Source organism: Scomber japonicus, chromosome 21 (assembly GCF_027409825.1).
Source record: "Scomber japonicus isolate fScoJap1 chromosome 21, fScoJap1.pri, whole genome shotgun sequence".
Lineage (NCBI taxonomy): Eukaryota > Metazoa > Chordata > Actinopteri > Scombriformes > Scombridae > Scomber > Scomber japonicus.
In genome coordinates, this window is record NC_070598.1 from 14,784,706 (window position 1) to 14,811,850 (window position 27,145).

At 39.5% G+C, this 27,145-nt stretch overlaps 2 protein-coding genes across 4 annotated transcripts; one reads left to right on the forward strand and one right to left on the reverse strand.

Moving 5' to 3' along the window:
- The first annotated feature begins 94 nt into the window (after nt 1–94).
- Nucleotides 95–15,690, forward strand: pdk3a (pyruvate dehydrogenase kinase, isozyme 3a). Of its 2 annotated transcripts, XM_053342648.1 has the most exons (12): nt 95–2,170; nt 6,388–6,529; nt 6,649–6,720; nt 9,034–9,218; nt 9,320–9,409; nt 9,763–9,840; nt 10,126–10,202; nt 10,335–10,436; nt 12,251–12,358; nt 12,498–12,611; nt 12,852–12,972; nt 15,085–15,690. In XM_053342648.1, the coding sequence occupies exons 1-12, from the start codon at nt 2,065–2,067 to the stop codon at nt 15,099–15,101; spliced, it is 1,212 nt and encodes a 403-aa protein (XP_053198623.1). In that variant the 5' UTR covers nt 95–2,064; the 3' UTR covers nt 15,102–15,690. The 2 variants fall into 2 exon arrangements, with proteins under 2 accessions (XP_053198623.1, XP_053198622.1); XM_053342647.1 differs by having other exon boundaries at nt 12,852–15,690.
- A 929-nt stretch (nt 15,691–16,619) lies between these two features.
- On the reverse strand, nt 16,620–25,753 carry pcyt1ba (phosphate cytidylyltransferase 1B, choline a). Of its 2 annotated transcripts, none has more exons than XM_053342650.1 (8): nt 25,542–25,753; nt 20,991–21,090; nt 19,656–19,772; nt 19,360–19,511; nt 19,021–19,099; nt 18,789–18,931; nt 18,030–18,218; nt 16,620–17,803 (listed from the first exon to the last, which is right to left on the reverse strand). In XM_053342650.1, exons 1-8 carry the CDS (start codon nt 25,620–25,622, stop codon nt 17,579–17,581), a joined length of 1,086 nt encoding a protein of 361 aa, XP_053198625.1. In that variant the 5' UTR covers nt 25,623–25,753; the 3' UTR covers nt 16,620–17,578. The 2 variants fall into 2 exon arrangements, with proteins under 2 accessions (XP_053198625.1, XP_053198626.1); XM_053342651.1 differs by lacking the exon at nt 25,542–25,753 and adding an exon at nt 23,922–24,057.
- Nucleotides 25,754–27,145: the final 1,392 nt, after the last annotated feature.

A 27,145-nucleotide genomic window follows, 5' to 3' on the forward strand; every position in this document is an offset into this window, starting at 1 on the left:
AGTAAATCCCCAAACTGAACCATTTACAGTGTAGGCCACACACAAGTGTTCTGCTGCATTCAAGTGCTCCTCGGATAGTCCCCATCTTCCCACTTTGCTGGGTTTATGTGCTTTGAAATCATAACGTGGAATCAACATGGACACCATAGAGATATGTTCAATATTGCCCCAGACTTGTTGCTGCATTAGTAGACTATATTACCTAAAATTATTCCACCTAAAATTCCACTTGTTATCAGGTTTAATGCTAATAAATAACGTTTCTAACTAATATATGACACTATGTGGACAGCAACTCATGGTTATGACTAAGTATCATATTACAACTCGCATATGAGCAATAAATGGATCTGCAGTATGTGAATTAGTGAAAGGTTTATCACCATTAACCACACATTTACTTAAGTCAATTTAACAAATTGTGTAGGCTACACGTGAATTTCACAGTTAAGTGTTAGTTTTTCTGATTATTCCGATAGTACATGAACGTAACATAACTGTCAGAGACTGCCATAGGAGACTGCAGAAAAACAAGATAAACGACTTTGACAGACACGCCTCCGACCAATCAGATCGCTGCTGACTTTCATTTCCCACTTTTAAGCCAATCGCCGCAGTGTATCAATAAAGTCGTCCCAAGTCCGGTTGTCTCAAGACTTTCCACTGCACGGTGGTACAGTACGTACTGTCCGGACGTCAAGACGTCAACAAGCTCAAATGGGCCGGAAGCTCTGAAAGTGAACCTTCAAAATAAAAACCCACTGGAGCGGGGTGCAGACATTTTAAAACGTGCGGTGGTTCCCAAAGTGAGGTCTGCAGAAATGTATTTTCACAATAATTCCATCCATACGAAACACAATTACAGAATACATGACTGTTGTTGGTCATGGGCTTCATACTTTCTGTAATAAACCATCTAAAAGCAAAAATCTTATTAGATGGGAGACCGTGGTTTGATTTGTGTCACTTCAGGGGTCCTTGATGAGAAAAGGTCTGAGAACCATGTAGCTGGTTGATTTGACACCTGTCCATCTTTTTAAGCACAATTCTTCAATTCTCTATCTGAAAATGTACAAGTACAAAAGTGAATATTGATAAATTGCTAATAATTAGGCGGCAGGTAGGTCAGAGGTCAAACAGTCAACTGGCATGCAAAACAGTTGTTTTGGATTAATTTCGACAATTGACTGGCAGCTTAATCATCAATTTCTTTAAATGTCAAAGTCTTGAAATGTTCACACAGTATTTCTAAACAAGTTACTGTAAATAATAGCCTATGTGAAATTCTTGAGAGTGATGAAAAAACAGAAAGCGCAGTATTATTGTATAAGGCTGTATAACAAAGCCCCACTTCTTTTTGTTTGTTTCTAGGCCTACGGGTATTTTCCGTAGATATGTTACTGCATCTGTTTTTCTAAATTATTCTAAGGTTAGTAGGCTGAATTTTTAGTTAAGACAAAAGACAAAGAAGTACAGAGAATATAAACCATTTTTATAAATTATAAAAGATGACAACTCATCCTATAAATTAATTAGTATATCATTGTTACCCTCCCCTTGGCGGATTTGTTTCCTAGGATGGCGAAGGCATGGCTCGCCCAAATCTTTCTCTGACTGGCTCATCCTGAGATTTTTACCCTAAATCTAACCAATAACACTCGTCATGCCTTAACCTAACCAATACAAATAATGAGGGCAACGAGTACTAGCCAATCAGAGGCATAGTCGGGAGGGTCATGTCTTCGTCATCCTAGGAAAAAATTTAATACCCTCCTGTTGATTTATTCAGAAAGATATAGGCGGAAGTCCTCGTTTGACTCTGACAAACTTGATGGTGTCGAACGGCTCTGAGTTAGCAACAATGTAGATCCAGGAAGCCCTCTGGAGAGCATATTGTCTGTGTGTCCCTATCATGTAAATCTATGGACATTAATTTATCGCGTCGTTTCTCTGCTGGGACACATGTATACTGCTGTCAACACTGCTGCCGATGAAATGGTCCTGTGGTTTCATCTGAGTCTAAATCTAGCGGTCACAGCCAGGCTTCATCATTAAACTTTCAAAATGAGGATTTTCATTTCGTCTCTGCTGAAAAACACCAACCCCAAAATCGAGTATTACTCCAGGTTTTCACCGTCCCCGCTCTCCATCAAGCAGTTTTTGGATTTTGGTGAGTTTTTAGCTGTCATATCTCTTTCAGTCAGTCCCCAAAACTGTCAGTAATGTTTTCATTGGCTGAAGACACACATTCAAATGTATTTACTAGCATGAAGACGAATAAAATGATGTTTATATATATTTTTTAACTGTTTTGTGTTAAGCTAGGCTATATCTATTTTCTCATGTCCGTTCTGATTATTTCTCACCGTCATGTGAGGTAGTAGCTAACACACTGACTTTTTTTTTGGCATAGGCTACATGCTTCCTTCTTCATGAGAAATGTTTTAATCAAGTTATAAAAACAACAACAACAAAAACATGTTGGTTAAAATAGCATGATACATGTTATTCAACCCTACATATGTTTCACCCCTGCACACCTGCACCAAAATACTGTACTGTTCCGTTAAGTGACATCACTAAAAGGAAACGGCCATGTTGGAGTTTGAAGAGTTTTGGTTTTCTTTCACAATATTTTCTGGTCCTTTAAAGCCTTTTATGTTAGGCTATGCATAATATATCCAGCCCCTCACATAAGGGGAGAACAGTTTGTTAAAAGAAATGTTCAAAATGTATCTGTATGAAACACGCCCCTTACATTTGATCAAAGACACACCTTACCGGAAATGCTGTTCCTGCTTTCATCTCTGAGTGAAGTAGGGATTGTTTCCACCCAGTTTTATTAATGAAAAAAAAAAAGGGAGAATGTCCTCGAATGTCCTCAGTTTCAATGAGCATGAAGAGACTGACCTGTGCTCTCAAAGAAACAATCTGGGGAACTCTCACAAGACTTGTAACCTCAACCTAACTCTAACCTGAACCTGAACCTGAACCTTAATTTCAAACTTAACCTTAAATTTAACCTTAACCACACTTGTGAGAGCTCATACCTACAACGCATTGCTTTGACCATAGAGAGAGTTTCAGCCATATTTGAAACTTTCCACCCTGTCACAGGCTTTGATGTAAAAAATACATGTTTAAAAAACAGTAGTGCCTGAGCTTGCTGTTTAGGGTTTAACATTCTTACAATTCAATCTGAGCAGTTTCCATGGAAGGACTCTTTTAAAAAATTACCATGCCTCGTATATTTGTCATTGTTTTTGTGTATGTCTTAGTGTCACAGGCTAGTTCTGCATTTTTATTTCATTTATTGGTAACACTTTCTATAAAGACCACACCTATAGTGCATTATGAGTGCATTCATAGTGAATTATAATTCTCATCATAATGCATTATGACTACACTCATAAACACACATAATGCTTTATGATGCACTATATCGACAGTTATGAATAACTATAAATCTATATAATGACTTATAAATCCAAAGGTCTTATGAGTGCTCTTGACTGGTTATAAACTACATTATGACTACTTGTACCCCTCTATACACACACCTCAACAATCAACTGTTATAAAGACTCATAGGATGCCATAATACTCTATGAAGGATCATAAGTTATCAATGTATGCTTTAAATAAAGTGAAGTTCATATGGACATTTGCATACATTTAAAATAATCTATGCTGCATCATAAGTCATTATGTCTGATACTAAACTATAGAGAATTACATTAAGATTGGTCTGCTTTAGGAATATAACATTAAAGCCGGGTTTCAATCTGTTGAGGGTACTATGAGTGACGATGAGTCCTTATAACAGTTGATTGTTGAGGTGTGTGTATAGAGGGGTATAAGTAGTCAGCCTGTAGTTTATAACCAGTCAAGAGCACTCATAAGACCTTTGGATTTCTAAGTCATTATAAGCTAGATTTATAGTTATTCATAACTGTTGATATAGTTAATCATAAAGCATGATGTGTGTTTATGAGTGCAGTCATAATGCATTATAATTGATTATGATGAGCATTGTAATTCACTATGAATGCGCTCATAATGCACTATAGATGTGGTCTTTCATAGAAAGTGTTACCCATTTATTTTACCCCTATAGTCCTATATAGTTCAAAAACCTCTTTTACAAGAGAGACCTGGCTGAGGTAGCAGCCGTGCAAAATAACAAAAACACAGTGTACTCTTGAGAAAAAACAACTAAATACCTCCCACACCACATTCTTCATGGTGCCCTTAAATTCATTAATGGATATAAATGCCTCTAATTTTAGATCTTATTGCAGATTATTCCATTTCTGTGCATGGTAGAAAAATGCAGTTTTCCTCTGATCTGTCAAAACCTGGGGATACATTTAAAAGCAACCAGTGGGAGGAACATTGCTGGTGACTATCAGAGTTGAGACAGAGAAGGGTAAGCTGGAAGTTTAGCCAGTATCACTTCATAGCTCAAAATATACCAGTTCTGTGAATGGTCAATGACGTCCAACCCCACTAAATCGTATACAATATCAATGAATCACAGACAGGGAAGATAACTTACACAAGTTTATTAATAGTAGAAGTCTGCCACAGCACAAGCTGCCATGAAACTGAATACTTTATTTTGATCAGCTGTGACATTTGAATTTGGTCTTTGCTTTCAGCGACACACCCGTAAGTGAACGAGCAGTGTGAGCTGGTAGCTATGCATGACAGCTTTCTCTTTGTTTACCATGTGGACACGTGACAGCTGTTTTAATACATGCATGTATTTTTACCCTCACCTGCAGTGGAGGATGAAATGAAACACCTGCTCACTCAAGTTAACCCTGTTTTTTTGTTAATTGCTGAACAAGGGTTACTCATCTTTGTGGGTTTATTACAGTCTTTTATGAGGCTATGCATCAGTCTAGTGTAGTATTACACAAGTGAAAGTGATATGACGGGTCTTTTAAGGCAAACAAATGCTTAAAATGGAACCCTTTGTGCATTGAAGTGTCAATAACTGTGCTCGACACTGACATGAGACTTGAAACGCAAGATGACATTTATTAATTGCGTGTTTCTCAGCCGCACTCAAAGCTTTTCTTAATCCATCTCTGATTAAACAGTCATCTCCGTTACGTAATTTGTGCTCACAGCTGTGGATCAGCTGTGTGGAGCACACACACTTGTTTGCATCGAGAAGACAGTCAGCAGAAACGCTGTTCATGTTAAGAGACCAGCAGGGCAGAGGGTATTGGGATGTTTCAAAAAGGGGGGAACAAATGAGGCGTCATTCAAGGATTGTGAGCAGCTGACAAATTAGAGGATGTGTGTGTGTGTAATCCCTTAGCTGAGTCAGTGTTTCGAGGTTTTGCTGCCTTGTTTTGCAATTTTACGAGCCCCTGCCTTCCCCTGTACTGTATACTGCTGAATCAGGGGGAACAGGGCTGAGATGATGTGACACTTCCTTTTCACCCTGCCAGACCCTTTAGTTTTTAAGATAACTAAAATAACAGCAAATCTTTCCTTCGGTGTAGGAGGGCAACAACACAATGTTTGCACTAATTCCTGCTCTCAACAGGTTTCCCGTTACACAATCTCTAAATATTTGTTCTGGTTGAGGGTGCCTTTTTGGTTTTTTGGTTTTTTTTTTTACCAGAAAGCATTTTTGCTGTGTGAAATGGTTTCCTTTAATAGTGTGTGTATGCTTTTGTGTTGCATGAGCACAGCATAAGAGGATGTGTAAATTACATTGTGGTTAAGGAGTTAAAGGATGCTTACACATAATCATTTTTTGAAAGATTGAGCTTTTCCTGTTCACACCAAGAAACCATAAATCCCCCTAACCTCTCCATGACTTCTCCACTCAACCGGGTAACAAGATTTATAATTTCCTTGTATAGTGCAGCAAAGACTCTTCAAACGAATGTCGGCGGACAGTAAATACAGTCCCAGCCAAGTTGCTAATAGGGTTTTAGGTATCATATCAAAGGCTGCAGCTCCAATCAGCTGTGATCTACAGGGTTTACCTCCTCTACCAGCCTCTTTGGTATAGGCCTTATTCTCTTAAAGGTGGTTTTTACTTAGCAAATAATGTAATGTTTGTGGGATTAAAGATAGTTTTAGGTTACTCATCAGTTTTGGAAGCACTTGCCTGAGAGACCTGTTGGTTGAAAGAGTCATCCAGCGTTAATGTGTTAATGTTTCACATGACAACAGGAACACAAAACAAGCTTTTTGAACTCGTGAGTTTCGTTATCTGTGTGCCACTATGAATAGCAAGCGGCAAGATAAAAACACTTCCCACTTTTCCATTCAGTATTCCCCTCAATTGAAAAGTGGAATTGAAGCTCCACATATATCTAGTAACTCGGAGCAAATATGACCATCATTTTTGTCTTTCAGGGAGGGAGAATGCGTGTGAGAAAACGTCGTATATGTTCCTGCGTAAGGAGCTGCCGGTACGACTCGCCAACACAATGAGAGAGGTCAACTTGCTACCTGATAACCTGCTCAGCCAGCCCTCTGTCCGACTGGTCCAGAAATGGTGAGACACCTCAGCCATGAATAAACTTCATAAACCGCCAGACGATAAGGTTTACAACAGTAGTAGTGTTAAGAAGAGTGTGTAAAAGTTGCCCTTTGACCTCTGTTTGCATTTATTAGGTACATGCAGAGCTTTGTGGAGCTGTTGGATTATGAGAACAGAAAGCCAGAGGACCCTCACGCTCTGAATGAGTAAGCGATGAATCATTGAATATAGCCCTCTATTAATGATTTATGCATGCAACTACAGTATACAGTAAGTACAGCTTTGTTAAACACCTAGCTGTTGGCTGCACCGGCTCTGTGTCTATATGTTCCAGCTAATCTCCTTAATGCACATAGATCTCTGTTGACTGTACAGGTAATGATGTGTATTTATACAATAACAATGCCCGCTAGATAAACAAGCACGCATGGCTGATAAACACAAGCAGGAATTTAGATAAGGGACTTTGTTTTGAGCGCCCGCTTCCGAAGAATTGTTCAGTTGACTGGAAATGAAAGTGACACTGAAGTAAATCTTGGTGCTCGTCCCAAATGAGAATTGTTTGCGGCCTCAAATTCAACAAAAAAACAAACAAAACTCGAAGGTATTAAAGAGGTGGAGTCCAAAAAGTCTTTCTGATGAATTAAAATACTCTTTTCTGGATTTTAGATTTGGCCTTTATTTTTTTGTGAAAAAGAATCTCACTGACCAAATCAAAAGGACAGATCAGTTATTTAAAGGTGACAGAATTGGCCACCTGATCGGATCAAAATGGTAATGAGACAGTAGAGTCAGTGGTAAATTACAAACAAGCTTCACAGATCACCACAGAGATAAGTTAAATAGTGCCACTGTGGTAGGAGTAAATCATAAAATGTTACAGAACCTACTAAACCAGCATTTTTTCTGCTTCACAGTATCATTTATTCATTAATTGCATTATATTTTACAACAAAGTAATCCAGTAGAGACCTAATTTACTGATATGATATTTCAATATCGATCAAGCTTACCAGAATGTGCTATGAAGCCAAATAGCAAACTTTCACATAGTTGGTCTGATCAGTTAACATGAACAGCTGATGTTTTTCTGTCCAGCATCTGCAGCAGCAGCTGGCTGCACTGACAACATGAATGCAGCTTTCCAAATAGGCTTTATCTGGATAAACTGACCACATATTGATATCTACATGGTTACTTCATAGCCTGAATATTAATAACAGTCCTACTATGAAATTCAACAGCATTCAGTGCATGGATGTATAAAAACAACTGGATACAGTGTTGGAGGTGAGACCTAGTTAATTCCTATGAGAATTGCTCAGTGGTGCATGTAGCCAAAAAAGCCACTTCCTGAAAACAAAGTGCAAGGATCATGCTCACTAGAGACTAGAGATTTCTGGCAGCCGAGACGGCTACTTTCAGGTTTAGCCCTCCAGCTAGCTTGAATGGGAATAAAACGATGAAATCGTGCAGCTGTTGTAGACTTTCGAAAGTGATCAGACCAAATAGATGAAATTCTGATGGTGAAACGAGTCATTTTGCAGGGGTTGTGACACAAATAATGATTTACAGACTTTCGTAATGTAAGTCTACGGGAAAAAGTCTTTTTGGGCCCAATAGCATCACGTTATTTTGTAATTACACAGTTTGGCTGCTATGTCAAATTGGCTTCAAAGCCTGATGCTCTTCATGTATTCAGTTCTCATTATACATCCATGATTCAGCCTGGCACCACCATTACTCTGCAACGCCACTTCTTCCTGTCATGTTGGACTGAGGACACACTAGACGCTAGAGTGACTCACTATTGCCTCTGAGGTACAAAGTGGTATTATGAAGCCCAATTTCCACCGGTGCAGGCCAAAGCTAGCTGTTTAACATACTAACATTAGATATCTCTGCAACACAATACATGTAGGTTTTAACATAACATCAAACTTTTATTTCTTCACATTTGGTTGATAAGTTAGTTAATTTGAGAATGTTTTAAATTAAAATTCAGGTCAATTTTGACACATTATATGTTTAAATGATTAGTCTGTTGTTACTCTATATTCTTACTGTGAACAAATCCCATTGAAAGACTTACAACAACCATGTGTTACCCTATCTCGATACTCTGTGACTCTTAGCCCCACACTCTTTGCTTCCTACTGAGAAGCATCTTTAAAGTTACTCACAAATGTATTAATGTAATAATATAAGTATAATTTAACTTTTGTAAATGAGTCAGTCATTTCCTAAAACATCTGGGCACTACAGTTTTTAGCTAACAAATAGAAGTTAATTGTGCATTTGTTGAGGACTTTTTTCAGTTGTGGATTGATACACATTTGGTGGAAGTGAGTGTTTACTGCAGTATGAATACACATACAATACTTCTTAATAGGATCAATTCATTGTTTGTTTAGGACCTTTAATGGTATTTGTTGACAGTTACAAAAATGCAGATTATCACCAGCTTTATCCTTTAGCAAGTCAATTGATATTGATTTGTAATTTCCATCTTGTTTCAGCTTCTTGGAGCTCTTAATTGAGATCCGTAACCGTCACAACGATGTGGTTCCCACCATGGCTCAGGGGGTCATAGAGTACAAGGAGAGGTTCGGCTTTGACCCCTTCATCAGCAGCAACATCCAGTATTTCCTCGACCGCTTCTACACCAACCGCATCTCGTTCCGCATGCTCATCAATCAGCACAGTGAGCCTCAATAATCTAATTGCATCACCAGCATGCCATCTATCCTAGCAGCTGGTTGATTTGTATTAATGACTGCCTTCTATCCACGTGTTTCTGCTCAGCTCTCCTGTTTGGTAATGACACCAACCCAGCTCATCCAAAACACATCGGCAGTATTGATCCCCACTGCAGTGTGGCTGAAGTTGTCAGGGGTGAGTTAAAGGAGATAATACTGTCTGGAGTGTGAGAAACAGCTAGTATTTGTATGTTTTATCTGTTGGAGTCCTTTGTTATCTATCGAATGTGTTATTTTTTCTTTGCTGCAAATATTGGCACAGTTCTTATAGGAAAGTGAGTCAGCTGTTTTCTGTATCATACCAGCCACTCTCAGCAGAGCAGTGACGCAAATCAAACAAAACCAAGTTCATCTTTGCATGTTTACATAATCACAGTTTTTAAGGAACTCTGGCAGTGCATATACAAAGCTGCACTTACAGTGACCTGGTGAGGACATGTAGCAGAGTTTTCCACCTTGACTTGTTTTGTTTGTGCTTTCTTCCACCAGATGCCTACGACACAGCCAAGATGCTTTGTGAGAAGTACTATTTGGCTTCTCCTGAGCTCAAGATTGAAGAGTTCAACAGTAAGAGATGCAAAAGTCCCTGTGTCCATGCATTTAAACATTCCTCTCTGTAATCTGTTGCACAGCTGTGGTGAAACAGTGTACTTATTCTCTTTAGAGCGCAGCATGGGAGTCCAAATTTAGTCCTACAATGATTATAATGTCTAACAGCTCATTACCTTCAAAAGAAGCAGTTTTGTATATGTGTGTGTGTGTGTGTGTGTGTGTGTGTGTGTGTGTGTGTGTGTGTGTGTGTGTGTGTGTGTGTTTTATCTTTTTATAACTGTCTGTTTCCATGTCCTCCAGTGAAGGCCCCTAAAAAGCCCATCCAATCGGTGTATGTGCCCTCTCATCTGTTCCACATGTTATTTGAGCTGTTCAAGGTGAGCAATGCAACATCTATCACTGCTAACTTACTTGTCCAGCTCTCTCCAAATGTAATTAGCTGCAATGTGACCATAATTCTATAAGGACTCGTGGTGAGCTGAGTTAATTACCTATGCGGGTGTTTGTAGAACTCTATGAGAGCCACTGTGGAGCTTCACGAGAACAGTAATGAGGGATTACCACCGGTGAAAGCAAAAGTCACTCTGGGTAAAGAGGATCTCTCCGTAAAGGTAAATCCGACGCGCGCGCACACACACACACACAGACACACACACAAAGAGGGTGTGATTTGTTGAGGGGGGGCTGATGGGGATTCCCCCTCTCTGGTCTATATATTCCTGCCTCTGCTCAGTTATTTTCAACCCATGTAGGCACAAAAATATACCTCCCCTCACAGTGATGCTTCTTGTGCTGCTTTGTAGGCCTTATAAAATATCTAAAATTAAAAAAGGAAGAAAGAAAAAAATCAAATGAGAATATGAGAACAATCATTAGTGCAACAACAATAAAATCAGAAATGGACTTTCACTGTCAGCGCTTATACTTCTGTGACAAAAGAGATGACACTGCATCTAGACTATGTGATGATACTCTGCGGATGACCTTCCACTGGAAAGCATAAAAAGAAGACATAAATACATAATCAAGACTGTTCTTATTCTGACAAGACAAGTAAGCATAAACTGTAGCCTTTTTATGAGGAGAGCATGTTGTGATTATCTTCTCTTCAATCTTGAAGTTTGCTGCGTGCTGTGCATAGTGTTACAATCTGGCCTAGGGAAAACCCTGGCACAACATTAAACATGACACTCCACACTTCCCAGCTCCCATGAACCTCTAGCAACAGAGGATTTTCCCAAAAAGTCAGTAATGTTACTCCTTACTTAACAAAAGAAGGATTAAACAAAAATGCTATCCACATCTGACCTTAAAGGACTGGTATGTAAGGTTTAGTGGTATCTAGCAGTGAGGTTGTAGATTGCAACCAACTGAACCCCTTAACCCTAACCCCCCCCCCCACACACACACATTTACACACACTTCAAAGCATGTAAGAAGCCACGAAACTCAATAAAAACTAAAAACACCCACTCTAGAGGCACTACTGTAGAATCATGGTGGGCTCCATGTAATGGGACCCACTCTCTATGCAGATATAAGGGGCTCAGACTAAGATAACATAAACCATACATTTTCAGGTGATTATACACTACTTTAAACATACTTATGAATATTATATTCCATTTCTGCCAAGTCCATTCCACTAGATGTCATTAAATCTTACACACTGCACCTTTAAAACTGCCAGCTCACTCATACACTCACATTCATTCAATTAGCTGAGATCAGCTGCAGCCCATCACACTCAGATACCACAGCAGGGCCACCAGAGAAAGGGGTGAGAGAGAGATCGATAAATACGTGCAGAGAATTATAGCACAAACATTAAATCACTCAGAAAATGCTCAGATGACCTTGAGGTCATAACAATAGAGCTGATTTAAACAGTGACTTGCAAGAATGACATTAAGTGTATTGGTATGTCTTGCCAAGTGGCATCATCCACTGTAATGAAAGGAGCACTGAGGGATTTAACTCTTGCGTGTTAAATTAGTGTTTTCTTGTATATGATTACTATTATCTATTGACTGTCCGCATGAGGAAAGGATAAGGCATGAATTTGACATCACACTGTTGAGAGGGAAAATATAGCACTGCTTGATGAAATGCATTAGTAAAAATGGATTAAAATACATCCTCCAAATGCAGTGGGTCAAGTTCAAGTCTATACTGTAATTATTGTACATACATGTTACTGTAACAGCTGCAAGAAATGGCTTAATTGGCAGCATACTCTCTATTAAATGAACAAATTAAAGATTTAGGAAAATACCCTTCCCCCTTCTCTGATTTTTTCACAAATCACACCCTACACACAAACACGCACTATGTTCTTATACAAACACTTTGTGGTGTTTGAACTTGTTCTTTAACTTGTTCTGCCTGGCTGTCTATCGTCATCTTTCCCACGCCCTTCCTCCAGATCAGTGACAGAGGAGGAGGAGTTCCACTGAGGAAAATAGACCGTCTGTTTAACTACATGTACTCCACTGCTCCTACACCAAGCCTGGAGCCAGGCGCTGTCCCACTGGTACACACACACACACACATGAAAATCAAATCAGTATTGACCCTGAAGATCATTTCAACAACTTTTTTAGCCTTCACATTTGATATATAAGACATGGCATCTGGGTAATGAAATTCTCCCCCTCTCCTCTGTCATCCAGGCTGGTTTTGGCTATGGTTTACCAATTTCTAGGCTCTATGCCCGATACTTCCAGGGGGACCTGAAGCTCTATTCTATGGAGGGCGTGGGCACAGATGCCGTCATCTATCTGAAGGTGAAGTGTGAAGCATGTTATTATGATACTTGGCTTGCTCAAAGTTTAAAGGAATAATTTAACATTAGGAAACTATTGCCCACTTTAATATGAGAAGATAAATACATTACATTACGTAGAAAGTGGTATTAATGTTCTCATCTTACTTTCAGCCTGAGTGTGAATAAACGTGTTGAACAGCTATTCCTATTAATAACTATGTTTACATTGGCTCATGTGTTTTTGTTCCTCCATTTAAAGGCCCTATCCAGCGAGTCCTTCGAACGCCTGCCAGTCTTCAACAAGTCAGCGTGGCGTCATTATAAGACCAGCCCCGAGGCAGACGATTGGAGCAACCCCAGCAAAGAGCCGCGTGATGCCAGCAAGTCCAAATACAAAGCCAACAGATAACTCGCTAGTCCGGCCCGCTAGCCTGGCCCTTGTCTGGGAGCCTAAATGTCCGCACTCTGCCTGGAGCATGTTCGATGAAATGTTGCCCTTGGGTAGAAAACTTTGCTTTAGGATCAGTCTCGTTTTAACATTCCAGTGGTTGAACCTTTGGATAAGATGGATAATCTTGACGTATATCTGTACCCAATGGCAATGACCTTCATCATGCTAGCTTTCATTGTTGTGGCATTACCATTTGTTCTCCTAAAACAGACATTAAAATGAACCTCTTCAAAATGATAGATCCCCATTCCCTAACCCTACTTCATATCTGTCCATTTAGCCAAATGACTCCCATGAATCTTTACTAACGTGGACCCCATTTTCTCCTCTTATCGAACTATTTTTTCAAGCTAAATTCATTGCATCACGGTTATCTCTCCCTCCGTCACACACAGTTTAGCTTGTCTTTGGTTTGCTGACTCGTCCATGGCTCCCTGTGGCTGAATAAGCCTTGCACTGCTGATTGAGTGTCTTTCTCATCATCAGTGAAGGCTTGTATTCTGTTTCTCCCTCTTCACACACAAGCAGAGTTGGGAGGGGAGCGGGGGGGTTGAGTTTCAGTGCAACTGGGGTGAGGAGGAGGTTTAATTTCCTTCCTTTGGGAGACACTTTTGACCGAACGCACAAGTAGGCCAGTGTGTCATTGGCATAGTAAAGACTTGTTTTTGTTGCACTCTATTTAAACTTTGGGGGTGGGGTGGGGGGGGGGGGTGATTGTCTAGTTTGCTGCAAAGTAAAAGAGAGGAAATTATAGCTTTGTTTGGAAAATAACAGGAAACAATGCATCAGAAATAACTTTATTTTTAAAAATCTAGAAGTCAGTGAGATAAAGCCTTACTTCTGAATATGTATATTTAATGTTTTAAAAAGTCTGCCTTGAAGGCTCCATTGGAACAATAAGATCCTTTTATAAAGGGAAAATGTTAAAAAGGAAGTTTTTTTGTTAATTTTGTAGTACAAACATCCACCTTCAGCAATTCTAACTCTCATCAGGCCGTTCTGCTTGCAAGCCGCAACTTGACTCAAACGTTAACCAAGCTCTGCAGCATATTTTAGCAAACACTAAAGACCAAAGGAGTGTCTTCAGGACGCTTATGTAACGCCACCATGCCAGCTTTGGCATGTAGCATCTACCGCACCAGCATCATGTATTGTACGAGCCCTCAGATAGGGATTTGGACCTGTTGCATCTAATGAGGACTGTGAAAGCAGGATTACATCAGCACACTTTCTTCTTTCCATACGTCAACGTGCAAACAGCATAGACTGGCCACAGTGGACACAGAGCATGCTCAGATGTCGCTTGGACTCCTAACAATGCTGTACCCAGTCAGCCTCGCTTCTTGCTTCTAGTATTATTAATCTTAACAGTCTTCTGAATGAGTTTGAACAAAGCTTGTGTATTTTAACAATGTGCTATTGTTTGATAATCATGAGTTGAAACATCAAAATTAGAGGATGCAGCTAAAATGCAAAAGAAATGAATAGCAGACATGTTGTAATTGATTTTATCCAGGAACAAAGGCACCATTGAACTACTTTTTCAGCATTGTATACTGTTTTCTTCTGTATATTTTTTGACATTGGAACAGGATTACTTTATACGATCTTTTTATAATTTTTCCGATTACTTTTTTAAAGTGTGTGGACCAGCCACTTCATGTTTATTTCTTTATACTATAGGAAACCAATCAGCTTATAAAAAGTTGAGTGTTTGGAGAAGCCAGCAGGATTAAATGTGGTACTCGGTACTGAAAATTGCATCAAATCATCAGACATTAATCATATTCAGGCACTAAATTAGCGCACTTTACTAATAGTACACATATATTTTTCCTTCAAATAATAGTGTATACTATCATTTAAGACCTCTATTAAGTATTTCTGTATTAATAGAAGATAGAGTGTTTTGAAATGAGTGAAATAGACCAAATCTTAATGAAACATTGCTCAAACCTGGACCCAGAGGTTAGAGCTTTCCACATCGTCTAGACAACAGGGAATTTCAGATGAAGTGACTTCCTTTTCTCATCTCCTTTAGAGCTCCATCTGACGTGAAAAGAAAGGGCGCATAAATGAAGACATTTGAGAGACGCTTCAGTATGGAAAGATTCCTCATCCTGTAGGTCCTCAGCTTTTAGCCACACTGTAAGATTTCATCACTGCCAATGCCTTCGTAACCTGCCAGTCTAACTGAGTGTGACTCTCAGTGGCACCCCTGTTGTAAAGGAAGTGCTGTGTTGTAGAGACAACTGTCCTCATTTAAAAGCCTTGGTTCATCGTATGTGATTTAGAGGCCCGAGGATCTTCCATCTTCAGTTGTTGTCAACCACTACTGTTCAAGACTGTCTCTGTACCTATGGTGTGTATATATAACTACGAATAACGTATTTGCTGTATACTGTATGCAGCCAGTGTGGAGTGATCGCTCTGTTTCCCATCCTAGTGTACTTCCAGCTTTAAAAAAAACCATATTTGTATGCATGAGCTCCTCACTGTGGAGGCAGTCGTGCAAAGATATGCAATTAATGCGACATCAAGAGGCACCAAAAGAGTGCTAGAGCAGTCCAACAATGTGATTCAGCATGAGATCAACTTACAATATCTATTGTCAAAATTGACAATAAAGGAAATTGCTGTTGTGTGTTATCTGTCTTGAATGTTTGTTCTTTTTGTTTTTTTCTGTCCTCTGATAAAAAGTAAAAATGAGCAATTATTGATATTTAATTCACATTCAGTTACACGTTTTTGTTTTATTTACATATCAAGCCGTTTGAACATTAAAATTTAAAAAATAAAAAAAGACACACATTCCCAAAGTTTTTTTTTTTTTTTTTTTTTTTACATAGAGTGCAGATTAACATGTAGTGCGTACAGGACATTAAGGTCTCTACGTTGCATTAGGGTATTGGTGTTGTGGGAGGGGAGCGGGGGTGGGGGTGGGGGGGGGGTGCTCTGGCCTGGGATGGGTCACTGGTGAGCAGACCTGAGCAAAAGAGTCGTTACATACATTTCCAATAAAAGCAAAGAAAACATTAGGGTGACGCTCCGGCTTTTGAGGACCTGATGGTTCCCCTGGAGGGCTTCGATTACAGTAGTATTACAGTAGTATAGTTCAAGTATCATCAGAGTCCTGGAGAAAGGCTGCATCTATCTCCATGTTTGCCAGGTTTGATTCACAGCTGACATCATTTTTCCAAAGAGCAAAAAAATGTCTTCTAAACATGGACTGATAAAACATGGAAAACTGTCAAAAATGAATGGCTTTTCCTGGTGAAAGTTTACCACTAATAGGTTACATAATGCGTGATAATTGTGTCGCCTACTAAATGACTGTGGTGACGAGGGATCTACGTGTTTTTATATCATGTGACAACAAATTAAAAGTGATTAAATTTACTCCCTAGGCATGTGTGGTCTCAAAGACTCACATTTACATTCAAGAAGCTAATAAAGGCTATTTTTCAAGTTTTATGGGACTATCTAACAGGCATTTTTATATATCTTTAGAGGCTCCTTTTATTTTAACATTAATTTTTCAATATAAGGGCTCTGTTGCTTGAAATGAGTTGTTTTTGCACCAATCATCTAATTTTTTAGTTACATTTTAGGAATATGTAGACTACTTTTCCACCAGGTTTATTTATATTTCCTACAGAGAATCTTCTATGAATATTTTAGGGATTAGTTTTAATCTGTCTTTAAAGGTGGTCATGACAGTGGCGTGAGAAAATGTGACTCAGAGATCGTGAATCATTGAATTTTAGGTTCCTTTGCCAATTATTTAAGCTAAAAAAGCTGACAAACTAGCACTGACTGTGTGTTTGAGTGCCAAGAGGTTGTCAAAAGGATCGCCTCCAACTATTCTAGGGTTTGCAGTGTCTCTCCTTTTATTCCTTTAACTGTCAATTTAACAAACAAACCTGACACAGTGATGAATGAATCCAGTTCCCGTCAGTTCACAGCTGAAGTACTGAATGCCACACACGATGTTCTGTAACTTTGTGCCTATTCACATCTAGCGGTCACTGTAGATGCAAGAAATCTTGGCATCTTAAAGAGAAAATGCTAAACTGAACAGAATTGGACAAAAAAAAAAAACAATGAGGTGATGTGATGAGCAGTCTCTTATCAGCATTGGACAATCCAAAGCAAATCCTCATGAAAAGGTGCCATAAAGGATTCTCAACCTTCATACTATGTGAGACACTGTGTGCATGAACTTTCATCTTCATCTCCTCTCTGCCCGCGTGGTCACTCAGACAACAGAGACAGTGATGGCTTCTTAGCTCAGCAGCACAGGACTACGTTTCCCATGATCACCGTCTGCCTTGCATATTTGCTGCTTTCGTTGAGGTTTCAGTATCCAGCCAGTGTTTGTAGGAGAATATATATATATGCATGTGTGTTTGTGTGTGTGAACAAGTGTGTTTGCGCACATGTAAGCAGTTCTCAGGCAGTGTACTGTGAGTGATGTTTGTGTGTGTGTGTGTGTGTGTGTGTTTGTATGTATATTGTGTGTCCTCACAGTCCATCTACTTCTCGTCCTCATCACCTTCACTCATGCTGCTTATAGAGGCAGATGCTCCTTTAGGGGAAGCTGGGGGCGAAGGCCGTGCATTGTGCCAGCGGGCAGGGGGAGACGGGGGAGAGGGAGAGCGCAGGGGGGACAGTTCACGGGGAGGGCTGTTGCAGGGCGACTCCCGGGGTGACAAAGCATAGGACAGCATTCGTCCACTGCGCTCCTGAAACACCTGTTTCTGTTCAGGGACAGAGAGGGAGAGAAAAGGTAATGTTATTACTTATAGCTAATATATGAAAAAGCTATAAGCATCACATTTTAAGAAAACTAAATCCCTTAACACCACAAACCCATAAGATAGGGTTAAAAAAATGGTGGTTTTTAACTTTATTTTCAGGAACAAATTTACAATAGGCACAAAAGAGATATAATGACAATGATGCTATCATCGAAGAATAACTTACCCAAGTCCCATCAGGTCCAAAAAGTTCTAGGAAGTTGCCGATAAACTCTCTAGATTTCTCTTCCCACTTCTGAATGAGGTCGTGACTCTTTTCCTCCACACGGTAAACAAAATGTTTGCTCTTCTCCTCAACGGTGCGCACCTTTTCCTTCATTCTGTCCACTTGGTTCTGCAGCCGGTACTTCTTCTCCTGAGGGGATCAAATGTTAAAGAAAGAAAATAAACTGAAGAATCATAACCTCATCCTTATCATTGCACCCTGACAGATTGATGCTTTTAAGACACAATATACCACATTTCAAAAAATGACCTTCAAAGGCACATTTTCCACATGCATTGCATTCTACTGTCACAGTTTTTCACAGTGTTCCCCACAGTTGTATTACAAATAATGCAAATACTACACTATTACAAATGAAGTCTTATGCAATGAACAGTAAATGTGATTCAGTTTGGCTAGGGAGTTTTATTGAATATATCTTACTGCATATTTTCTGTCAATACTGTGAAAGAAAATGAATATGGAAACACTCAGGTATCTTAAAAATGACTGATGACACCATCACAGACGTTTATGGTGAAATGACGATAAACATGCTTTGATGCTACTATTATGTAAAATACCATATTGTAATAATATTTGTGCATGTTTAACTTAACTGACACACTTAAAGACTGAAAGACATATCTTCTGTTTTCAATGCAGCAGCAACTGTGATTACACCACTATGGTAACATGGAGAACTGATCATGATCTCACATTGATGTAGCTGACGTTGAGCTCCTTGGCTGTGTAGCCGCGTTGGAGGTTGCGTCGTGCGTAGACATCATAATCTCTGACAATTCTAGTAATTAAGTCTGAGGTTGAGATTCCCTCTGTCCGCTGTGTAGGCACAAACATTCCTGGTGTGCACACACAAAACACACACATCAGACCCCCAAGTATATATTTTATATACTTAGAAATACATTATTATGCATCACACACTGACCTGCCTCCTTGATGTGTTTATAAACGTCCTCACTTCCTGCTGAGGAGTATGGGATATCATCATGAGCCACAAAATCGATCTGAGAAACAATCAAAGGACACGTACTGTATGGCAGAAAACACTGCACCGCACTGCACTGGCAAATACACGCATAGCTTTAAATAAAATCACAATAACATACAATTCTTGCAAGATAGGGATTTGCAAATTGTACATGCTCCAAAAAAGTGAATGACAAGGGTTGCATTCCATACATGTTTTGTAAAAAAATAAAAAAAGCCTTGGATGCTTTATGCACAATTTAAAAATAGACCTGTAGGCACACATCCAAACACGCACCTTGTGTTTCTCAAGGAATTCAGGTGTGAGTGTCCAAGGTGCGTCTCTCAAAACTTCATCCACATAGCGGCAGTGTCTCAGCGCCTCGTACCGTTCAATCTCTGTCATGACCGTGAAACCCTTGTACTTATGGGTCAGCTCATCACTGCACACTGTTGCAAGCAGATGAGAGGACACACACACACACACACACACACACACACACACACACAAGACACGTGTGTATTGAGCATTACAAATTAGAGGAATCTTTGTAGACTGCTTTAAATGATGGCATTTTGAATGTTCTGTCCTACCTCCTACTATGAGGTAGGTGTTGGGGAAGAGGTTCTTGGCCTGCATGAGAGCACGAGCATGGCCAGAATGGAACAGGTCAAAGATGCCATCTGCATAGACTCTGACTGGCCGGTCGACTGAAAACACAGAGCAATACACCAAACAGTCGAATATAATAAGAACTACCTGTAGTGGCACTATAGTGAGAGTAATATGTGACATTTCATATGTTTTTGTGCTTAAATACAAATATCACATTTACATTTTTGGTGGCATTGATGAAAATATAAATGTATCATTAACATTCTTAAGTCTTTGACAGCATAGTATTCATCCTTAGCATGTAACTTGCAAGGAGGCCCTAAAACAAAAATGAGCAGCTAGTCCCCTAATAACCTTCCACTGTATTTTCAATGTGTACAGTTATTTATGCTAGATTACTACCTGGACCCAGACTTATTGTGTTACAATTTGATTTAACACATTCAAATAGGAATCAGCAATAAACAAACAACAAACTGAAACAATAAAGGACTTAAAAACTAGATTTCAACACAGTCAGGCCAAGATCAGGTAATATATCAGGGAAGTACCTTAAGGCCCTTATTATTATGCCATTTACTGTGCTTTAGTGGTACATATTCCTAAAAAAAAATGTTCAATTAACTTGGTCCCCAAAGCTCTGTGGACACCTTGCCTCATTGGTAATCCAGTTTTAATGCTCATTAAGGCATACATATATAGACGTTATAATGACATAATGACATTACTAGAAGTTGTAGTAGTTTCACTATTGACCAACACATGCAGGTACCAGATGTAGCTTCCATAAAACATACTTTGCCAAAAACATAACACTGTGCATGTGCATTGGAATTAAAAATGTTAATATTGCTATCATAATAATTAATGTATCAGCTAAGAAACACAGTAACACAGGAAAAAGCTTGGCAGTGGGCTATGAGAAGGGCTAGATGTAGTAGTAGCTTTGGTCAAAGTACTAAATGTAGCAGCGGTAGCCACAGTAGTAACAGTATCAAAAGTAAGAGCATCAGTGGTGGCACTATACTACATAACACTACATACAGTACAGTGGCACTATAAATAGTAACTGAAGGAGCAGCAGCTGTACGAGCAGTGTTTGTAGTAAAAGTAGCAGTAAAACCAGTTATATTCGGAAAAGCTGTAATAAAAAATAAGCTGTAGTAAAGTTGTAGTACTAGAGGTAGTTCAAAAAAGTAGTAAATGTGAGGTTTGCATGTTTAGGAAGTAACGTAAAGTGAATAGCAGAACAAGTGAAGGTGATTAAAGATTAATATGGATGCTTAGAGGAGGGAAAGCAGGAAGAGGCCTACCTGGGGTGCCTCTGCGGGCCTGGGCGATGGTGAGTTTCTCATGAGGGGCACGACAATCACAACTGGTCTCCCTGGCAAAGATGGCAGGCTCTGTAAGAGTCTGAGAAAGACAGAAAGACAGCAAGTTAGTAAGAAATTCAGCATACATAGCGTATTCTGGGAGAGGAAAACATCTCCACATTCCCTCAGTGGTACATGATGTGTGTCCCTTTCCAAATTAATTCCAGTTACAGTAACCTCCATTACATTATTGACCACAGCGGATGCCTGCTCCATATCGGGACGATGGATTGTGAGACAGACGGCTCTGCACTCAGTGTTATTGATCGCTCTGCGTGTGAGCTAACATTTACTTCTTTGTGTAGCATACTCTATGTGTAAACCATATGTGTGTATTAACAGAAACCAAAAGCAGAGCTATTGATCTGTTGTTGAAGGTCTTGCAGAAATAGACTAAAACACAAAGGGAAGAATTAGAAAGGAGAGGTAAGATGTAGGTGACTTCTGTGGTAGTATGGACACAGAGAGACCAATTAATGTTTGTCAGACAGTTCAATCTAAATTAAAGTCTGCTGAGCCAGTAGGTTTGATTATTCTCTTTGTCTTTGAGGCAAAAAAAAGAAGGGAGGGAAAGATAATAGGAAATATTAAATGAGAGGGAGAGAAGGTACAGAGCAAACAGAAAAGTGAATGAAAAAGTGGACAAGACAGTGAGACAAGAACAGAAGAAAAGAACAGAAGAAAAGAACAACACAAAAGGTCAAATCAGGTAATGGATGATATTTGTTCCTAGATGTTGAAGCTACACCAAGGTTAAAGTGTTGCAGTGTGAGCCTGGCTAACAAAAACTGTCTTTGTGTGCCATCTGTTGACTGCAGGGAATATTCGCAGAATCTCATTCACACCAGTAAAAGAGAATGTGAGTTAATGCAGAGCAGAAAGCTGTGGGAGTGTGACAGGAGGATAAAAAAGAAGAAGAAGATGGAAACAGCCCATGTTGTCCCTGTTGTCTGTCTTGTCCACAGGGACAACACAGCGACTGATGTCAGCATGCCCTCAAGGAACTGCATCAAAACCACAGTATAGCATGAGCATATGCTTCATGAAGAAAAACAGAGACAGACAAATGAACACAAATCCATACTGATTGAAAGATGAAAATTAAAGGTGAATTTGTGTAATTTGTTTTATGAAGATTAAGCTTCAATAGCGAGTTAAAGGAAACACATTTCGCTAAATCTGTGTGCTCTCAACATTTTCATCTTCACCCCAAACTTTATCATGCCATTAAGTTTTTTTTGTTTTTGCATAAGGCGTTTTCTCCCAAAACCTTAACTCCAATGTACTACCTGTGTTTTCCTTTATTTAACATTTGTATAAGTCGCTACAACTGGATTTGGAGTTGTAAGGTAACATGGGGCCACTACCAACTTAATTGATTGCCTGTAATCACTGCATGAAATCATTTTATAATGACACTGACAAATAAACTGGATCAGTCATGTAATGGCAGATACCTAATCTGTATCAACACCAGTTCCATTTGAGCACATTGGATCATTGAACTTGCTACATTGAGGAAGGTTTTTTGTGTAACTCATATTTCTCTGCATATTCTGGCAACATGTCAGCAGTCATGAACAAGTGACTTCATTCTGGAACATGTCAACAGACCAGGATTCATTAAGGCCAAAATAACATTTTGGCACTGCAACAATAAAATATCCCAGAACTCAAGTGTTAAACTGAGTAAAATTGTTCATGTATGCAGTTCTGTAACCATTACAGATGATACTGCAGCCAGAATGTGTTTTTATTTTAGAGCTTTGTCACCCAGTAGCTCATTATGTTTGATCTTTAATGCAGACCTTGATGGAAATAAGCTATTTTAATTTAATTGTATGTGAGGACTGGCAGTTTGCCGACTTACACTTACCTTATAAATCTATCAACCTATAAATCTTTGAGGAGCAGTGAGGTTGCACGAACATGCAATAAAGACATAAAGCATTCCTAAGCCACAGTGTGCCCTTCAGTTAGCTGTAGTTGCCATTTTGTTTTCACTTCATTTACAGTTTAAGCAGGGATTTGCATGCAACTAACTACTTTTCAATACTGCCATAGATATCAGACATCCTTTATGGTGTCTACCTTTCCTTAATTGTACATCACAATGTTCCGCAGTTAAACAAGTCAGCCTGTCATGTGCTGTCTATTTACATTCAAGAAGTATCAAAGTCCAACAGGAGCTGCACTAGCAGAGGATAAACAGGGCGGGTGTGCTCAGGGATCATCCTCATCACCTATTATTTCTTGAGCACGGTGAGATCTAAGAGGTAGCTTGCAAACATTTAACACAGAGCAGATGGTAAAGCTTAAACCTGGCCGTCCAGGAACACAGCTAGGGCCTATAAGGACAAGCGGCATGAGCACACTCAGTAAAGCCCACTCTGGCACAAGCAAAGAACATCTGGCATAAGGAGGATTAAAGCAGAAAAAAAGAGAAACACAGGGACACACAGGGCAAGACAAAACAACAGCATCAGACATGGACTGCCTCTCACCAGCAGATAGGCCAGAATGAAGACAGCGGAGAGGAGAAGGCAAATTTGAAGGAGACAAACATGAAAGACAAGAAGAGGGATCACCCCACAGGAGCAAAGAGAAGGAGAGGCGATCCAAACACAAGATGCTTCAAATACCCCTTTTTTCTGTCCTCCCCTTTCTCCTTTGGCACACAGTAGAGCCAACACACACAATCACACACACACTGTCCACTCAGCATTCTGAGCATCTCCCACAGACACATGCTATAGGAGATGTGTTTTGTAACAGGGGAGAAAGCAGGACCCTTTGTCTCCCTTTCTCCGCCTGTCACATACACCGCAAGACATGTACGCACAAAGAAACAAACACCCACAGATGCCCTACCGTCCGGGGATGGGGGCAGGTGTGTTCAAGCTCCTCCATTATTCCCAAAGACTCATGGGATGCGGCTGTGGTCCCTCTGTTATGTGACTCAGCATCAGTGAGACGATGCCTCTCTCCTCACCACTCTGCCTCTTTCTCCTTCCTCTGCTCCCCCCTCCCCACCCGCCCACTCTCTGCTATGCCTCTATGTCTGTCCTCCCCTCTCCTCCGCCTCCTCCTCCTCCTCCTCTCTGATCCCTTGCTGCAGAGAGGAGTAAATTGGAAAGAGCTTTCACTCTGTGCCTGTTTCTTGGCACCACAGGCATTGGACTCTAGGTGGCAGTAACCAGGGCGAGTCCGTCATCAGTTATTGGCAACTTTAGGAAAAAGATCACTTTTCTATGAAAAACATTGCAGAAATAAGTCCCATTTGAAATAAAATTATTTAAAAGACAGATTGACTGTTTTTGAAGTTTTGAAGTAACATTAAATTAGGTTTTTCTTTCTGTACTCCTTCCTCCTGTACATACTGACCATTAAAAATCCCTTCATAATGAACTTACAAAGTAAGTGATGGAGGCAAAAATCCACAAGCCTCCTTCTGTGCAAAAATATATTTAGAAGTTTATCTGAAGCTAATATGAAACTCCAGTCGTCCAAATGAGTCAAATCAAGTAGATATCTTTCAATGTCACAGTCTTTTTGTCCCTTTTACTACTTCCAGCATTACTCAACATGGAAACACTGTCTGAGGAAGCACAAAGAGGAAGTTTGATACTAAAAAATACTGTAAATGTGGCAGATATCCACTTGATATGTCTAACTCTGACTGCTGAAGCCTCATATGAGCTACAGATCAACTTTTAAATGCATTGTTGCATAACATGACTGAGGGGACACACTGTGGATTTTGGCCCCATCACTTACACTGAAAGCACATTTGAAGGAGATCTTTTAAGAGTCAGTATGAGCAGGAGGAATGAATACAGCGAAGAGTAAGAGATCCTGTCAGACATCTATGAATTGCGAGTGAGTCCTTGCTTTAATAAACGATCTTTGCTCGCCATGGCGACGGAAAAGAGGAGAGAGCTCCAGGAAAGGACCAATCAGAGAGCAGCTGCAGCAGTCCAGCAGTATAAACAGTGAGGATTGGTGGAGGCGTATAGCACCATTGGTGATATGGCACTGACTATCACTGCTTGTGCGTTGACTAGGAAACAATTTAGTTTAGATTTAACACAATGTAAAAGTGTCTTAGCACGAACAATTAAAGTCAGTGTGTCTTCTTGGGGCTTTAGAACATTATCTGGAAACAATAGTATCTTTATTAGTAATTAATTTCAGTAGTTAGAATAAAAGTTGACCAATTAAGGTGCACTATATTTTGGTGTGTCCGACAAGATGCTGGTGTAGGCTGTATTTCTGAGTGAAACAGAGCTTATACAGAGTTTAGCTGCATATACTGGAGCAAAGTATAAAACATAAAACATTTGTAGAAACAACTTTTTCCTTCTTTTATGAGACTTTTCATCTTAACCTACTTGGCAAACTTCCCTCTCATTGAAATGCATCAACTCGACTAGAATAAGAAGGCAGATTTTTTTGAACCGAAACTAAAATGTTTAAAGAGAGCTGACTTACCTTCAGTGGTCCTCTTCTGCAACATAGGCGAGCAACATCTGCGCAACAGGAACGCGCTCGGGTGCGACGCTGTTTTACCATGGCACACAAAGCCCACACCAAATATGTATTGGGATAGTGATTTAATCCCTCTCTTCTCTGTCCGGGTCTCTGCTTGCTGCAGGCAGGAGTTTCTGTCTGTGATCCAGCACAGCGGGCAAGTGCAGCAGTGCAATGACTGCCCGCCTGTCTGTCCAGTCTGTGCAAAGGACAGATCAGCTGCTCACCGCTGATGAGATGCGACAAGTGTGGGGCACAGTATAGTAGACCTTACAGTAGACACACGGCTGTTAGACGTTACACTCATAAGCACTGCTCCTGTTATTCACTTGTGGATGTCTTGATTCACATGTGCATTTTGCTACATTGTCAATCTTAAAAAAACAACAATTTATAAGAACAAATAATGTGTCTCACAAAACAAAGATAGAAGAAGAAGAATAATAAATAGGCCTATTCATTTGCAACAAAATAGTCCATAATAGCCAGGTTATTGTCAGAAATAACCTGCATAAAGCCAGCATAAAATTGCTATTTAGGCTATGTCAACTGTATGGTAGCAGAACCCAATACAGGATGAATTCATATATCACACTGATTTAGGGTGTAAAAAGTGGGCTGTGGGGTTGAAGGACAAAACGTTCTTTGTGTTTTCATTATTGGAAGCACTGTAGTGTTTCTGTGGCCCCAATCTGGGACAGATCTATTGTGCCCTCCAAAGTCCTGCCTGGTCGCTATGGAAACCAGCTTCATCAGGATACACAGGCATACTTTGAAAAAGAGGCAGACTAATGGCCTAATCCTATAATCTGAGAAAATTTGAGGATACGGTTATGTTATTCCCTCTGGATCATAACAAAGTACACACATCATGAATTCACTATTTAAAAACTCACACATTAGTCCATATTTTTATATTTATTTATATTTATAATTAAATTTCTGGCCCAGAAGTACATTTCAGTGTATTGTATTTGGCATATAGCTCCTACCTACTGTATGCGATTTCTATGAAGGTAAAAGTATGAATACTGTAGTCTAAAAGCATTCCATTACAAGTAAAAGTTCTGAATTCAAAATTGTACTTATGTAAAAATATAAAAGCATTATTATCAAAATGTACTAAATATTGAGTAAAAAAAATGACTTCTTTTAGAGTGGTATATTATTACAGTATATGAAATTGAATTTTTTTCACTCACTAACAAATACATGTAGAAGCATTTTTAATGTTGTAGTCAATCAATGTGAAACCAAGTTTAGACACTTTTAGTGGATTAACGTTAATAGTACTGCATCTTGTTAGACTTTACAAGTGTATCATGTTTTTATAAGGATAATATTTTTTCACACTCAATGCAGCTTAAAGTATAAATACTTTTTAAAAAGCAGACAATTTAAACAACAGTTAAGAATATAAAAAATAATAACATCCATCCATGTACCTCAAAGAGCTTGGGGGGCTTTTTCATACCATCAGCCACCAACTGTAGCTACAACACCACAGCTCCCAGTGCCTCCCACTCCACTGCCACTGAAAAAAAGACAGATGCTGACCTTACTAG

Excerpts from the sequence above, each read along its gene's own strand:
- pdk3a (XM_053342647.1), top strand. The coding sequence starts at position 2,065 with ATGAGGATTTTCATTTCGTCTCTGCTGAAAAACACCAACCCCAAAATC. Across the intron at positions 9,841-10,125 it reads CAAGATTGAAGAGTTCAACA|TGAAGGCCCCTAAAAAGCCC; the intron begins GTAAGAGATGCA and ends CATGTCCTCCAG. Across the intron at positions 10,437-12,250 it reads AAGAGGATCTCTCCGTAAAG|ATCAGTGACAGAGGAGGAGG; the intron begins GTAAATCCGACG and ends CCCTTCCTCCAG.
- pcyt1ba (XM_053342650.1), bottom strand. The coding sequence starts at position 25,622 with ATGGTAAAACAGCGTCGCACCCGAGCGCGTTCCTGTTGCGCAGATGTT. Across the intron at positions 21,091-25,541 it reads GCAGAAGAGGACCACTGAAG|ACTCTTACAGAGCCTGCCAT; the intron begins GTAAGTCAGCTC and ends TGTCTTTCTCAG. Across the intron at positions 18,932-19,020 it reads TAAACACATCAAGGAGGCAG|GAATGTTTGTGCCTACACAG; the intron begins GTCAGTGTGTGA and ends TGTGCACACCAG.